The 15,544-nt window shown below is 32.9% G+C and overlaps 1 protein-coding gene across 1 annotated transcript; it reads left to right on the forward strand.

The window, feature by feature from the left end:
- The first annotated feature begins 1,377 nt into the window (after positions 1–1,377).
- On the forward strand, positions 1,378–11,186 carry LOC107842827 (tropinone reductase homolog). Its single transcript, XM_047396754.1, has 5 exons — positions 1,378–1,920; positions 3,605–3,812; positions 4,722–4,938; positions 10,162–10,274; positions 10,885–11,186. Exons 1-5 carry the CDS (start codon positions 1,829–1,831, stop codon positions 11,062–11,064), a joined length of 810 nt encoding a protein of 269 aa, XP_047252710.1. The 5' UTR covers positions 1,378–1,828; the 3' UTR covers positions 11,065–11,186.
- The last annotated feature ends 4,358 nt before the right edge of the window (positions 11,187–15,544 follow it).

The raw sequence follows: 15,544 nt of genomic DNA on the forward strand, positions 1-15,544 counted from the left end.
TTTCAACTTGGTAAGCAAGAATCGAGCAACATTTTTTTTCTCAAAAAATTTGAAGAAAAATCGGGAGGAGAGGATTTGAGAAGAGAGAAAAGTTGTTGAATTTATTAAATGATTTTAGCAAATGTTTGAAAAATTAATAAATATAAAAAGAGACCATATTCTATTTTTATAAAGTTGTATTTTATCCCCAACTTTTAAAAATATTAAAGAGATCCATGACCCCACAACCCTGGCCCGCTTTTTGCCTTTTCCGAACCCTAACCCTTAAAAATAAATGAACAAAAAAATTAATGTCTATTCTTCAAATTAAGTTTTCAAAGTGGGCATTCTTCCAAATCTTCTCTAAAGACTCATGTATCACACTAATTTTGTGTGTTATACGAGTCCATAGGCCTAACAATAGTTAAAGACAATGTTGTTTTTGAAGGTGATATATAGCTCTTTAAATTAATTAGCTAGTCATTAATTTTGAATATTTTGATCAATTCAAGGTAAAACTAGGATTGCATGTAAGTTTACGTTTTTTTTTTAACGTGCGTAAATGATCCTTTTTATCTGGATCAGTTGCAACTTTTTCTCCTCATTTGAAACTGCCCTAGAAAGCAATGTATGTGATTGTATGTGAAATGTATCAACCTCTAAAGAATACTTATTAAGGGTGTGTTTGGAATGAAAAAAAAAATTTAATTTTTTTTTATTTTCTTAATTTTTTAATTTAAAAAAAAACATTGATTTTTTTCATTTAAATTATTTGAACCACCGTTTTTCTCTTTGTTTATTTTTTATTTTCGTTTTCTTTTTATTTTTTCGTTTTTTTCCTTTTCATTTTTCTTTCTATAGTTTGATTGTTTTCTATTTTTATTTTTTTTATTTCTTTCTTTTGCTTTTTTCTTTCTCTCCTATCTCTAGCTTTTATTCCTCTTTTTTTTATTTTATTTTTTATTTTTTCTTTTTTCTTTCTCATTTTTGTTTTCCTATTTTAACTTTGTGTACTTTTGAAAAATATTGCTACGTCGAGCACAAAAAATACCACAATCGCTTATTGTATTTGTATGTGTACCATCATTTATATTTTTATATTCGTTGATATAATTATATTTGTATTCTATAGATTTGTATTTTTAAATACTTTTTTGAAGTATTCATTGATACAAATGATAAATTATACATATTCACGTCTAAACTATTCAAATAAAAATATTAGATTTATTCATATTATCCATTGGGTTTATCCATTTTATTCATATCAAATATGGGTCGGATCAAATATTTTATCCATTTTCACATGACCTATTATTGACCCATCCATATCCGACTCGACCCACTCATTTGCCACCCTTTGCACTATAACTAATAGAAGCTCAATTCAAATCATTTATCTAATATTTGTTTTTCAGATATCTCTCAAACCTTCTCCCAAATATACATTTTCTAAAATTGATGTTTGACGTTTAACCAACATCAGTTGAAGAAACTTTCAACGATGTTTGACATATAACAAAATTAATTCATGTTGCTGTCGAAGGACAGAAAAAATAAGAAGATACGTAATAAAGAGCTAGAGGTCCATTGTGGTACCAGGACGGCCACATAAAATATAATTGGCAAGACACACTAGCTAGCCTATTTATATTATACCAATTATTTGCCGAAAGGAGTGACTATAATAATAAGTGCATATATGTCACAAACTTACAAGGACGATATTATAGTTGTAACTGAACCACTCTTTCATGTGGCCTTAATACATTTTCTCACCTATTTAACACAAATATTTATTGCTTATAAATTCCTATTCAGTTGCAGTTAACAATAGCAAGAATCATCAATGGCAGAAAAGAAATCTAATTGTAGTGAAGATGGAAGGTGGACTCTTCAAGGGAAAACTGCCCTTGTTACTGGAGGCACTAAAGGCATAGGGTAAATTTATTTGAGTTGCAGCCAAAAAAAGAAAAAAACTTATTTGAGTTTTAAGTTTTTCATATACTTGTTTACTTTTCTTGACCGGTGTATATTGATTATATACTGATGATATACATGTTATATATGAAGCCATATATGAACTATACCATCCACAGCTAATTTGAGTTCTTAGTTTAAACGGTTGGGTGAGCGATTATTCAAGTTACTTTTTCGTAAATTTTATGGATTCTAAATTTTAAAATAGTGATATTAGATGTTTAAAATAGCTATATGAGATGTTAGTGACCGAGTTCTGAATTGAACTTTTGTACATATTTTGTAGTATATTTATTAATATTAATGCAGTGTTCGGACGAAAGGTTTTGCATTCCGCTGAACCGGTACATATTCTTCTAGCCCCCCACCTAAAATTTACTCTATAATAGCACAAGTTATTTGTTTTATTGTTTCGAGAAACTAATTTCACTTATTATGATCAGTTTCACGTAATTATGTATTGACGAGGACGTCACGCATCGTATTGGGGCAGGATGGTTGAAATGGAGGCTCGCTTCGGGAGTTCTATGTGTTAAGAAGGTGCCTCTGAAGCTTAAAGGTAAGTTCTATAGAGTGGTAGTCTGGCCGGCTATGGTGTATGGAGCGGAGTGTTGGCCAGTTAAGAACTTCCACATCCAAAAGTTGAAGGTGGCGGAGATGAGAATGTTGCGATGGATGTGTGGGCATACCAAGAAAGATAAGGTAAGGAATGAGATGATTCGAGAGAAGGTGGGAGTTGCCTCGGTGGAGGACAAGATTCGAGAAGTAAGGTTACGTTGGTTCGAGCATATGATGAGGAGGGGCTTAGATGCTCCTGTGCGGAGGTGTGAGACACTGGCTATGGATGATTTTAGGCGGGGTAGAGGTAGACCAAAGAAATATTGGAGGGAGGTGTTTAAGCATGATATGGAGCAGTTACAGCTAACGGGGGACATGACCCTTAATAGAAAGGTGTGGAGGAAGTGGATTAGGGTAGAGGGTTAGGGGTGGGAGGGCGTCGGTAATAGTAGGGGTGCATTCCTCGGAGGTTGGATTTTTTTGTTCGTGGCTAGCGGTGTTAGTTTATTTTGCTTACCGTACTAATTTATATATGTACTTATCTTTTATGTTTGGTATTCTGTTAGTTTGTCTTGTGTACCATACTAGTTATATACACTTATATTTGGGTTGGTATATGGGTATCGGTCCTAAGCCGGGGGTCTATCGAAAACAGCCTCTCTACTTCTCCTGAGGTAGTGGTATGGTCTTCATACGCTCTACCCTTCCCAGACCCCACTAGATGGGAATACACTGGGTATATCGTTGTTGTTGTTGTCATGTAATTATGTAAAAATTATTCTTTAATGATTTTAAATATATGGAAGGTAAATTTTCTACCTAGATCACATAATTATTTTGTTTTGCAACAATAATATTGTTTTCTATTCATTACTATATTTTTTTCGTACTTAATTTATTATGTTTTACTTGACTCTAGGATTTATCAGAAATAGTATCTCTATATCTTCATAAGGTAGGAAAATATACACCATTTCTCCAGATTTCATTTATGAAATTACACTGAATTTATTATTGTTGTTGACGTTATTGTTGGTGTTGTTGCTGCTATTGACATTATTTTTTGTATCTTTGGGTCGAAAAACAGGCATGCCATAGTAGAAGAATTGGCTGGATTTGGTGCTACAGTTTATACATGTTGTCGAAACCAAGAGCAGCTTGATCAGTGTTTAGAGAAATGGAGAGGCAAAGGTTACAAAGTAGAAGGATGTGTATGTGACTTAACTTTGAGACCGCAAAGGGAGATGCTAATGGAGAAAGTTATCAAATATTTTGAGGGAAAGCTCAATATTCTTGTAAGTTTTTTTTTTTTTTTTTTTAAATCCTAGTAAGTTAGATCTTACAAAAGATTTATAATGGTGTTCCTCACTTCCTCTTTTTTCAAAAAAAAAAAAAAAAGAATTTACTACATTTTTGGTCTTGTATATTAGCGTGATGAGGAGAATTGTATTGCTCTTTATTAATAATTTGAGTGACATTTTTCGCTTGTGAAGGATCAATTTGATAAATTTAAGATTAGAAAAAAAAAAAACGAAAAAAAAGACCGCATCCATTTCTTAATATTTATTCTTGCAATGTTTAAGAATATTATTTACTTGCTCTGCTGTTTTCTTTCTAGCACCTAATACTTGTTTTATTAGTCTAATAGATGTTGCGTTAAGGATATTGTTAAGATGTTTATGTATAATAAAGACATGCAATTAAAAAGAGCCCAAATCAAAATATAGTTATTTTCCAATTTTAGCTACTTCTTGAATTAACGGTTGGGTATAAAAAATGGATCTAAATTGTTTGCTTAATTTTGAATGCAAATTAAATAGACCCACTAATGATGATATGTTATGCAAGTTAAAATAATTTCAATGAGTTTGTCGTAGAATTTGCGTGTTCTTCCTCTTTCACATGACTCAAATTCATTATCTTAAAATAGAAGGTAAGAGTTAATTAAGTGATCTTCTATCAAATAATTAAGTGATCTTTATATAATTTTTTTAAAAAACTTTTCTGATGTCAACCTATACATGAGTGATCATCTATCAAATTACTCAAACATAGGACTTTACTCAAAGCATCTTGTCATTTTCCTCTAAACCTTTGTTTTCCATTCTTCCTCAATTTAATTCTTCTCTGTTCGTCCTTCCTTTTTTTATTCGAATGGCATCTATTACTCTATGTCAAAGTTATTTAACCTATTTTTATACTAGATAAATAATGCAGGTATGCTGATAGTTAAGCCAGCTACAGAGTTTACTGAGGAGGATTTCTCCATTCTTATGAAAACCAATTTTGAAGCTTCTTACCACATCTCCCAACTTGCACATCCCATTTTGAAGGAGTCGGGAAATGGAAGCATTGTATTTATCTCATCTGTTGCTGGGATTGTGGCATTGCCAATAAATTCCATGTATTCATCAACTAAAGGTAACTCTTATTATTTTCAGTTTATATACATTGTCTGATTTATGAAGACATAAATACATGTTGAGAGTATTTGGTATGAAAAAACATTCATCTTTGGAATTTAATTGGGAAGTGAAAAATTTTTTTTTTGGAATTTTTGTTTACAAAAGATGATCAATAACAATATTAGTGAATGGGCGCGACAATATATTCTGATAAAGTGAGCGAAGTCATTTCCCGAAAGTATATATATTTATCTGGAAAGTGTGGTTTGTCAACTAAACGTAAGTAAATGACTTTCTCAAGAAAAATAGTTCTTTAGGAAATGACTTCTATCTAACTAAATTCACTCTTCGGGTGTGTTTGGTATGATGAAAAATATTTTCTGAAAAATGTTTTCTGATTTTCCCTTGTTTGGTTGTACTAAACATTGGGAAAATGTTTTCCAAAATGACTTATTTTCCTCCATTTGAGGGAAAATCACTTCCCTCATGGGTCAAGGTGATACCGGAATTATCAAGAAGACAAGAAAACACACTCAAAACAGTCCACAAATCCGAAGATTCAAGGACCGTTTAGAGACCACACTCGGATTCAACAATAACAACAACAATGACGAGATAAAGGGTGTGTTTTAACACCAAAACAGCCAATCCAAAGTAAGATTAACAACAACAATATGAAGACAAGATGAACAACAAGGATATAAAAATGACAACAAGTCACGGGTTACAATACTAGAACAAGAACACCAACGATTAGAACAAAGTAAAGATAGAAAGACAGACAAATAAAGATGTAATATTAACAACCCAAGAGCTTATTCCACTCTTGGACCTTTAATACCACACACAACATAAACCTATCTCTTACATGACCTCAAGGGAATTGGAATTCCCAGTCAACCAACGTTTCTAAGCAAGCTACCAACACAAGGATTCCACCTTGCAAGACACTCTATGGTGCTCTCAAAACGTATCATCAAAGTCTAAATGACAAAATGACCTAATTGTTTTATTTATAGGCTAGGGCAACACTTGTTACATAAATGACCAAAAGGCCCTTGATGAGCCCAAACAAAGGGGTTTGGCTTCTTGGACAACTTTGGAGTGTTGGGACTTGTTCTCTACACTTCAAAGCTTGTTCCTTGGTTAGGCAGCCCCACAAGCTCAGGTCTTTCCTCACGTCTTCATATCTTCGAATGCTAAGATGCCTCTTTGACCCGTATCATCCTCCCCTACTTAGAAAGGATTCGTCCTCGAATTCGAACCTTGCAAAATAATAGGAAGGACAAGAAAACACAAGTTCCTCAAGGTATGAGGGTTAGGATTAGCGTAATCAATCATAGCATCATGCCAAAGTGGCTCAAATTTCACATATAGCCAAACATCCCTCAAGTTCTCAAAAATGATACACCAATCACGGGAAACCCGAATTACATACAAGACATGCTTAGCATCAACATAACCATGCCCACATAGTGTACACACGTCATTCCCAAATATGGTTTGAAATGAATCAACATCACATTTCAAATGGTCGCTGGGATCAAAGGGGTAGAGTGTCCATGGACACGGGTGGAGGACATACTTTCTTTCCCGAAGACTACCATATTACACCCATTGACACCCTCTATACTCACATGATCTACAACAAAAATAACTAGAGGGTCATCCTTATTCAATCGGCCAGGATGTTTAACATCACCATTTTCACACACAAGTTGGTCTTCATGACTTTCATAAGACAATATACTATCACTTACCACAATGACTTCAACACTAGATGGATCAACTAGTGTTTCCAAAATCTCAAGTTGTACATTATCATCACCAAATGGAGGCACATTCGGCTCACCTAAATTCAAACTATCATTCATACTTAGTTGGCTACTAGCCTTATTCACTATAGTGCACGAGCTAGTTTGATTACCTTGTAGCTCAAGTGGAGCATGTCCACTCACGGGAACTTGATTAGGAAGGCTTGATTGCTCTATTAAGTTATACAACTCCTTGCAAAGAGAGCTTTCCGTCCCTTTCATTTTTCCTTCCACTCGGTTCATTATTCTTTCTATTCTCTCCATTCGACGACTAAGGTCATGTTTCATACCCATTATGACAGCCATCAAATTGTTCATGGTTACCTTTCCCGATGCCATAGTACCTATTAAGAACACTAAAATATAATAAAAACAATAACACATTAATGATAGCAAAAATCAGTCCACGAGTCGACTTAAAACAGTCCACAATTCCTCACTTTCACACTTTGACGTTTTCACTCTATTGGTCTCATAAGCGTTGATAACTCGCTTATACTCCAATGAGGTTACTTGATCCCAATTGTGGCTCGAGGTCGGAGTAGATTCTTATTTGAAACGACTCAAATAAGTAATGTACGAACTTGAACCAAAAGATACTACGACTCAGAAATGAGAAAAGCACAAAACAAACAACGTTAACACGAAGAAGCGTATTCAAAAACTAATTTACAATCTAGTAGAGTAGTACTATCTTATTGATTAGTTATTAGAGTCAACAAACAAAATTAGGAACCAAAAATAAGAAACTAAGAAAATCTAAATTTGAGCTAAAATTTATTGTGTGAACAGTAACAGTGAAGTGGTTGCGGCCTAACAATTTTTTGATATTTCAAAATTGAAAGTCTTGAACAATTGGTGATTTGGAATTGGTGGGAATTGTTTTGGAGGGAAACAAGTCTTGAAATCCTCTTCAAATTAAAAAGAATGGAAGACTTGACTTTTTGCACTAATTCCCTAAAACAAGGTCCTTAAAACAAGGAAAGTTGTTGAGAAGTGATTGACTAGTTGATGGATGATTGCAAGTCTTACAAGACTAACAAGTTTTCACCTTTTTAAGATCTAGCAGTCACTTTATTCATCAAGTTATGAATATTGTAAGAACATCAAGAACATCTTCATCAACCACCAAGAACTTAACAATCTAAACGTCCACCTATAACAACAACAACGCCAACAAGTCACGGCTAAGACCACAATGAACAATAACAATTGGCCACTCTTTAAGTTCACAACAACAACTCTAACAAGTTCAAGCTCAACTTTAGATTTTAGACTCAAAGTGTTAGTGAACAAGAAAGTTAACAATTAGAAACAACTAAATAAACAAAAATTCTTGGCCAATACACAACAATAACACAATTTTTGGCCAAGAGCACCAAATGGACAGTTTTGTAATTTTCTAAAAATTTCAGTTTTCAACCTTTTTTTTTTTAATTTTCAACCAAGGGAGCCCAAGATTGGTGTTGTAGGAACAAAACCAAAGATGGCTCTGATACCAAATGATACCGGAATTATCAAGAAGACAAGAAAACACACTCAAAATAGTCCACAAATCCGAAGATTCAAGGACCTTTTAGAGACCACACTCGGATTCACAATAACAACAACAATGGAGAGATAAAGGGTGTGTTTTAACACTGAAATAGCCAATCCAAAGTAAGATTAACAACAATATAAAGACAAGATGAACAACAACAATGATATAACAATGACAACAAGTCACGGATTACAATACTAGAACAAGAACACCAACAATTAGAATAAAGTAAAGATAGAAGGATAGACAAATGGGGATGTAATATTAACAACCCAAGAGCTTATTCCACTCTTGGACCTTTAATACCACACACAACATAAAATTATCTCTTACGTTACCTCAAAGGAATCGGAATCCCCAAGCAACCAACGTTTCTAAGCAAGCTACCAACACAAGGATTCCACCTTGCAAGACACTCGATGGTGCTCTCAAAACATATTATCAAAGTCTAAATGACAAAATGACCTAATTGTTCTATTTATAGGCTAGGGCAACACTTGTTACATAAATGACCAAAAGGCCCTTAATGAGCCCAAACAAAGGGACTTGGCTTCTTGGGCAGCTTTGGAGTGTTGGGACTTGTTCTCTACACTTCAAAGCTTGTTCCTTGGTTAGGCAGCCCCACAAGCTCGGATATTTCCTCACGTCTTCATATCCTCGAGTGCTAAGATGCCTCTTTGACCAGTATCACAAGAGAAGTCATTTTCCAAAAAATGACAGATGTGTCTTTTATGCCCTCACCCTCGCCCCTCTTCCCCCCACCCCAACAACACTCAAATTCACATTACTCAAAAAATACACATTACTCAGAGATATTTTTACAGTGCTTTGCTCCAATTTTTCACTGCATGAAATAAAAAATATTGAAGTCCGAATTTTTCTTTGTTTCCAATGTTCGTTGAATGTATTGTTATTTCCATGTGCATAGAGGAAGACTTACTTATGTTACTTTTGTTAATTGCATATTCTATTTTGTCATCGTTGTAGCTTGTTTCACAAGGTTGAATAAGCTTGTTGTTCAATTGTATTTCTATTGATTGTGGTATTTTGAGATTGTCCTGATAAAATGTTGAAAAGTGTCTCATATGTTTGCTAATTAGTAATTGCTTAAAATTTAGTGACTTGTAATATCTTAATACTCGATATTGATATTATTTGTTATGCTTAAATTTGTTCAGGTAGTGATATACTAGTTAATAGTTAGTAGTATTTTCTAAAAATATTTTTTTCACTCACCAACAAAATACTAGAATATATATTTCTGAAAAATATTTTCTACTCACCAATCAAACACCATAAAATATTTTCCACTCACCAACCAAACATGAGAAAATAAGTGGAAAACGAACTTATTCTCCAGGAAAACTTTTTCCATAAAACATTTTCCATGAAAAATATTTTCCATCATACCAAACACACCCTTCATATTTAATGGTTTAAGAGCCAATAGTAAACTGTATTTGATTTGTTAATCCGATTAGGGCATGTCAAATTCCTCTTGTTTCACATAAATTGGAATGTTAGAACATTTGTAGAGTGATCGTTGGGATAGATAGATCCCAAAAGTGCCACCAATTATTGAACTCTACAAATCACCTAGAAAATAAGTTATTGCTAAAACGCAAGCAACAACAATACAAAGTATAGACTTCTTGCCTCACCTTGGCCTCAAGCCTCAACCTATTTCTAGAATATTCAGTAATTGATGGTAAGTTGACGTCTAACTTCAATTTGATCTCAATATATTTTTAAATCTTTACACTCCTAAATAGCTTTCAAAATATCACATTTGATATAAAATATAAAAAATGTAGATGCAACTAAAGGTACAATTGCAAGTACATCAGATAATTTTTTATTTTTTGGAATTTTTTCATCTTAATAGGAGCAATGAATCAACTTACAAGGAACTTGGCTTACGAGTGGGCTAAAGATAACATACGAGTCAATGCAGTTGCACCATGGATTATCGATACACCACTCATCAAAGCAGCGGCGGTAACCTTCTCTCCCTCCTAAACTAAATTAGAGTCACAATCATTTCGTCACAAAATATTTATCACCTTAATCCTTATTATTTTGAGGTCATATCTAATATTCAGAGTTTATCTCGATTTGTTAGGCAATCCATGCTCAAACAGTACTTTACCCCTAGATATTTAGTGAACTACTTGTTAGAGTGGGTAAAAGTCCCATATTGGTTGGGAAATGGACTAGTGGTTTGCTTATATGGAGTTGGGTAATCCTCACCTGTTGAGCTAGCTTTTGAGGTTGAGTTAGGCCCAAGGTCCATTCTTAACACTACTTCTTCAGCATCAGTCTGTTCAAATATCTTAACACTGAAAAACCATTTTGCTCCAAGTCTTCAAAAATATCAAAGAGTGCGTGTTAGATTCTCCTAAAGTAGTATTCATGGAGAACTCGGCGCGAATGCGGCATCAAAAAATTTGTCACAAGTATATATCCATTATAAAGTCGAACTTGTGACAGATGCTTCCTTCACAATTCTTGTTTTTTCTTGTTGTTAGATCATGTTTCAATACTACTATTAGCTATGACGAAGAAAATATTATGCCATTAATAAAATTTTATCTTATTTTTTTCACAGGAAGATCCATTGACTAAAGAATATATTGAAAGAAGTATTAATAGAACACCAATCAACAGAGCCGGAGAACCAAAAGAAGTTTCAGCAATGGTGGCATTCCTTTGCTTTCCTGCTGCTTCCTATATTACTGGCCAAGTTATTTGTGTTGATGGCGGACTCACAATTAATGGTTCTTTTTAACTATTCTTTGTGTTGAACACTTATGTAATTGATTGATATGCAAGATTAACTTCTTTTTAATTTGTTTGATGAAATCAGGAATGTTCAATGTTTAACTATTTAAAATTGAAAAGATTTTGCTAGATCTTCTCTAATTATTATTTTAAACGTAGCTATTAGAAACTTCAATAGAAAGCATAAGGCAATACGGAGCTACTCTTGGATGTGTGAACAAAATGTTCACATTTTGTTGCAATTAATGGTGTGAGGTTTTTAAGAAAAATCGTACGGTCTAATCTTGATTTAAGAAGGATAATATTATATAATAATAAATATATTTTTGTGTTAATATTGAATTTGAAATCAATTAGGCATAATGCGGAAGTTAATTAGTTGTAAATAGTGTCAGCGATAAATTTGATGACACAAAAGATATACTAAAAATATATTATTGAATATGGTTTGACCAATGTCCTACATAATAAAAAATAATTCAAAAACGCATAAAAATTGTTAAAAGAAAAACTCCCTTAAACAACTATACTGTGTGAATGCAATTATGTTGCGGTATCAGAAGCTAAATCTTTGATTTATAGAAGAGAAAAGACATAAAGACACTATTAAAGTTATCCGAATTTTCATTTAAGTTTTTTTTAAAAACAAAAAAATATATATGGTCCGATATTACAACTGGAATTGGACCACCTTTTTGTCCTTTTTCCATGCCGCCTAACTCATTTTGTCACCTATTCATTTGTTGCAGTAAACTATAGCAAGAACCATCAATGGCAGAAAAGGAATCCAATAGTAGTGAAGATGGAAGGCGGACTCTTCAAGGGAAAACTGCCCTTGTTACTGGAGGCACTAAAGGCATAGGGTAAACTTATTTGAGTTGTAGCCAAAAAAAAATAAAAAAATGGTTATATTAAATTTTTAAAATAAAAATTAATTATAAAACATAAAATTTTATATTAGACAAATAAGAGCATTTATAAGTGATATATATATATATTAATCATAAAAGCTAAAAGTACATGATTTTTAAGAACATTATAAAATGCAGGTTTGACAAGAAATTAATATTATTAATATAATGTCATAAAATTATTAAAATATTTGACAAAAGGATAATTTTTCAATTCTAGCTTAAAAAATGAATGACTTGCAATGTGAATATCAAGTCAATACATGTAAAACAAATAATTGAAACTAAAAATATAACATACGTTTAAAATTCAAAAACAAAAAGATTAACATAATACTAGTAATATAAATTTCAACATAACGTACATAAATATGATTCAAAAGAAAAGAAAAATGTAGCTCTATAACCTTATTCAACAATAAATTCTACTTTAATTTATAAATGAAAATACTAACAAAATTATGCTAAATAAAAGTATAAACATAAAATAAATAAAAAATATATAATACGAACAATTGCATGAAATCCCAAGGATTAAAGGTCGAAAAATGAGAAGAAAGTGAAATATAAATAATATAAAATAAAAATAAATATTTTTAAAGTATTAAAATAATAAAAATAAAAATGAATTCAAAATAATAGAAATAAAAAATAAATTACAACAAAAAATAGAAATAGAAATTAAAAAAAAAAAAAAAAGTAACTAAGGGCTTTGAGCTAAAAGTGACAAGAGCTGAAAATGAGGTTTAGGTGACACAAGTCTTAATAATTAAGTGGAGATGACAATTACTTTATTATGTATTAAGAAAGTTGGGTAAGTTTGAGAATAACCCACAAGTTTTTAAATTTATTTGATCCAAATTTTTACCTAATATACAGGAAAATAGAGGGAAAAAAGGCGTGTTTCTCTCTCTTCTCATCCATTATTGTTTTCTCTCTTTTGTGATTTTTGTTGTTCATTGTTGTTGCTGCTTTATTCATCATCTTCTGCTTCATTATCATCATCTGTTGCTTCATTATCATCTTCATCTTCTTCTTGTTGACCATTGTTGTTGTTGTTGTTGTTGTTACCACTACTGTTGCTATTTGACCTAAGAAATTTGACCAATTTCTTAGGTCAAATTTTATTTTGTACATCACTTTCCACTTTGGCATTACTTCATAGAAGACTTTGGTAAGTCAAATTATGATTTTTAGTTGAATTTGTCATCTGGGTAACTGCTATTGTACTATTTTTTCAACAATAAATAACACGCGAACATGAATGCAACATAAGAGCCATATGTTTAAACAAATCAATCATCTGTTGCGACAGATGAGACATCTGTTTCAACGAAAGACTCATATGTTAGATTCATGTTATGGTTCTATAGTGCCTTAACATGAATCGAACAGATGGGTCATCTGTTGCAACATATGGTCCATCTGTTGTAATAGATTAGTAACCTGTTGAAACCAAACGTGAACTCAATTCCAACAGATATGTCATCCGTTGCAACAGGGTAAATATCTGTTACAACAAAGTAGTAACCTATTACAACAGAACCTGAACTTAATTCCAACAAACGGTAAATATTTGTTGCAACATATTAGTAACCTGTTGTAATAGAACCTGACCTTGATTCCAACAGACGCACCATCTGTTGCAACAAGTAAGTCATCTGTCATAACAGGTTAATTATTTGTTGTAACATGTCACTCATCTGTTGAAATCAGCTTCAAGGGTGCCTTTGTACTGTAACATCTATCCCAATAGGAGCTTCATCTGTTGCAACAGATATATAGTTTGTTGCAACATATGATTCACCTGTTACAACAGATGACTCATCTGTTGAAATCAGCTTCAGGATCATAACATGAATCCCAAAAGGTAAGTAATCTATTGCGACTGATCACTTACCTGTTGCAACAGATTACACATCTGTTGGAATTCATGTACAACATTATGAAATTACTATTAACTTTTTTTAACAAATGACTTTATTTAGGTACCACTAATGGAGGGACCAATAATAATAAGGGTAGATTGTCATGGTCAATGGATCAAGAAGAACAATCAATATGTATGGCATTGGAAGGAGGGTGAAATCCTAGAAACGATGGCTATAACAGTCCAAAGTATTGTTTTGTATGATGATTTTGTGAACTTAATCATTAGTTATTGTGGACTGAATTGTCAATCAAAAGAACTCGTTATCAGCTACATGAACAGCTCCTTTAAAAATCAGAGGGTACTATCTTTAAAGATAATTGATTAGATTCGATTGTGTTCTTATCTTAGTTATTCATCCAGGCCGGTGTTAAAGATGTGCATGGTTGAAAAGATGAGAGAGAATAAGAACTAGAACATAAAATAAGAACAACAATAAAACATCTTTGATGATAGGTTGGATGATCTAGATATGAATATTTCAAATGATGATCAAACACCTACGCCCCTTGATGCGACCAATCCTGTGGACAGTTCTTCTCGATGACCACTTTGTTTATTTTTTTCTTGAAAAAAGATTTCAGAATAAAGAAGGTGATTAATTCGAGCAGCGTCTTTTGCTATAAATATGCTAATCCAAATTGCAAGTGATGGTTGAGAGCATTGAAGTACGTAAATTCTGACATATTCGTCATTCATAAACATGAAAAGTATCACACATGTGGTTCAGAGCACATCTCGGGCCAAAATCCTCACGCCACGGCAAAGGTCCTACGTGAATATTTCAAGAATAGTTTCCCCTATGGCAAAGGCCCTTCTACGAAGGTTATGGCCAATCAACTCCTTATGGAATTGGGTGTCTTAGTTAGTTATTGAAAGATATATACGGCCATAGAGATTGCCAAGGAATTGGTTAGGGGGACACACGAGCATGGGAATGCAGTCCTGGAGACCTACCATTACATAATGGAGTCAACAAATCCTGAAAGTAAGACCTCATTACATGTTAATGAAAATGGAAGGTTCAAGTACTTTTTTGTATCCTATAGTGCTTGGATTCAAGGTTTTCGATAGTTGAGAAAAGGCATAGCCGTCAACGGTACCTTCTTGAGGAGCAGGTATAATGGAGTTTTGTTAGCGAAGGTGGCGTAGAATGCGGAGAATCACATCTTTCTTATTGCTTTTTGTGTAGCGGAAAAGGAATGTCATGCCTCTTATGGATTTTTTTTTTAAATAACTATGAAGCTGCGTCGAAGATACCGAAGAGTTGTGTTTTGTTTTGGATAGGCATCCAAGTATTCCAAAGATGGGTTCAATTTTCTTCACTTCAGCTTACTTTGGTTATTGCATCAGGCATCTTAGAAAGAACATTCGGACCAACTATCACAACGAAAGGATAGTGACCCTTTTTTATAAAGCAACTAAAACATATTGTAGAGAGGATTTTTTAGACCATTTTAATCAAATAGCAGATGTGCCTCCCAAGGTAGCAGAACATCTCATATGTGTCGGTTTTAAGAGATGGAGCCAGACATTCTGTCCTGCAGATAGGTACATTCTTATGAATTTAATGTCTTGTTTGAGTCATAAGTTTAGTATGATGTCGTACTAAGTGATTCTTTTATATAGGTACAATATTATGACAT

This window comes from Capsicum annuum, chromosome 9 (genome assembly GCF_002878395.1).
Source record: "Capsicum annuum cultivar UCD-10X-F1 chromosome 9, UCD10Xv1.1, whole genome shotgun sequence".
Classification (NCBI taxonomy): domain Eukaryota; kingdom Viridiplantae; phylum Streptophyta; class Magnoliopsida; order Solanales; family Solanaceae; genus Capsicum; species Capsicum annuum.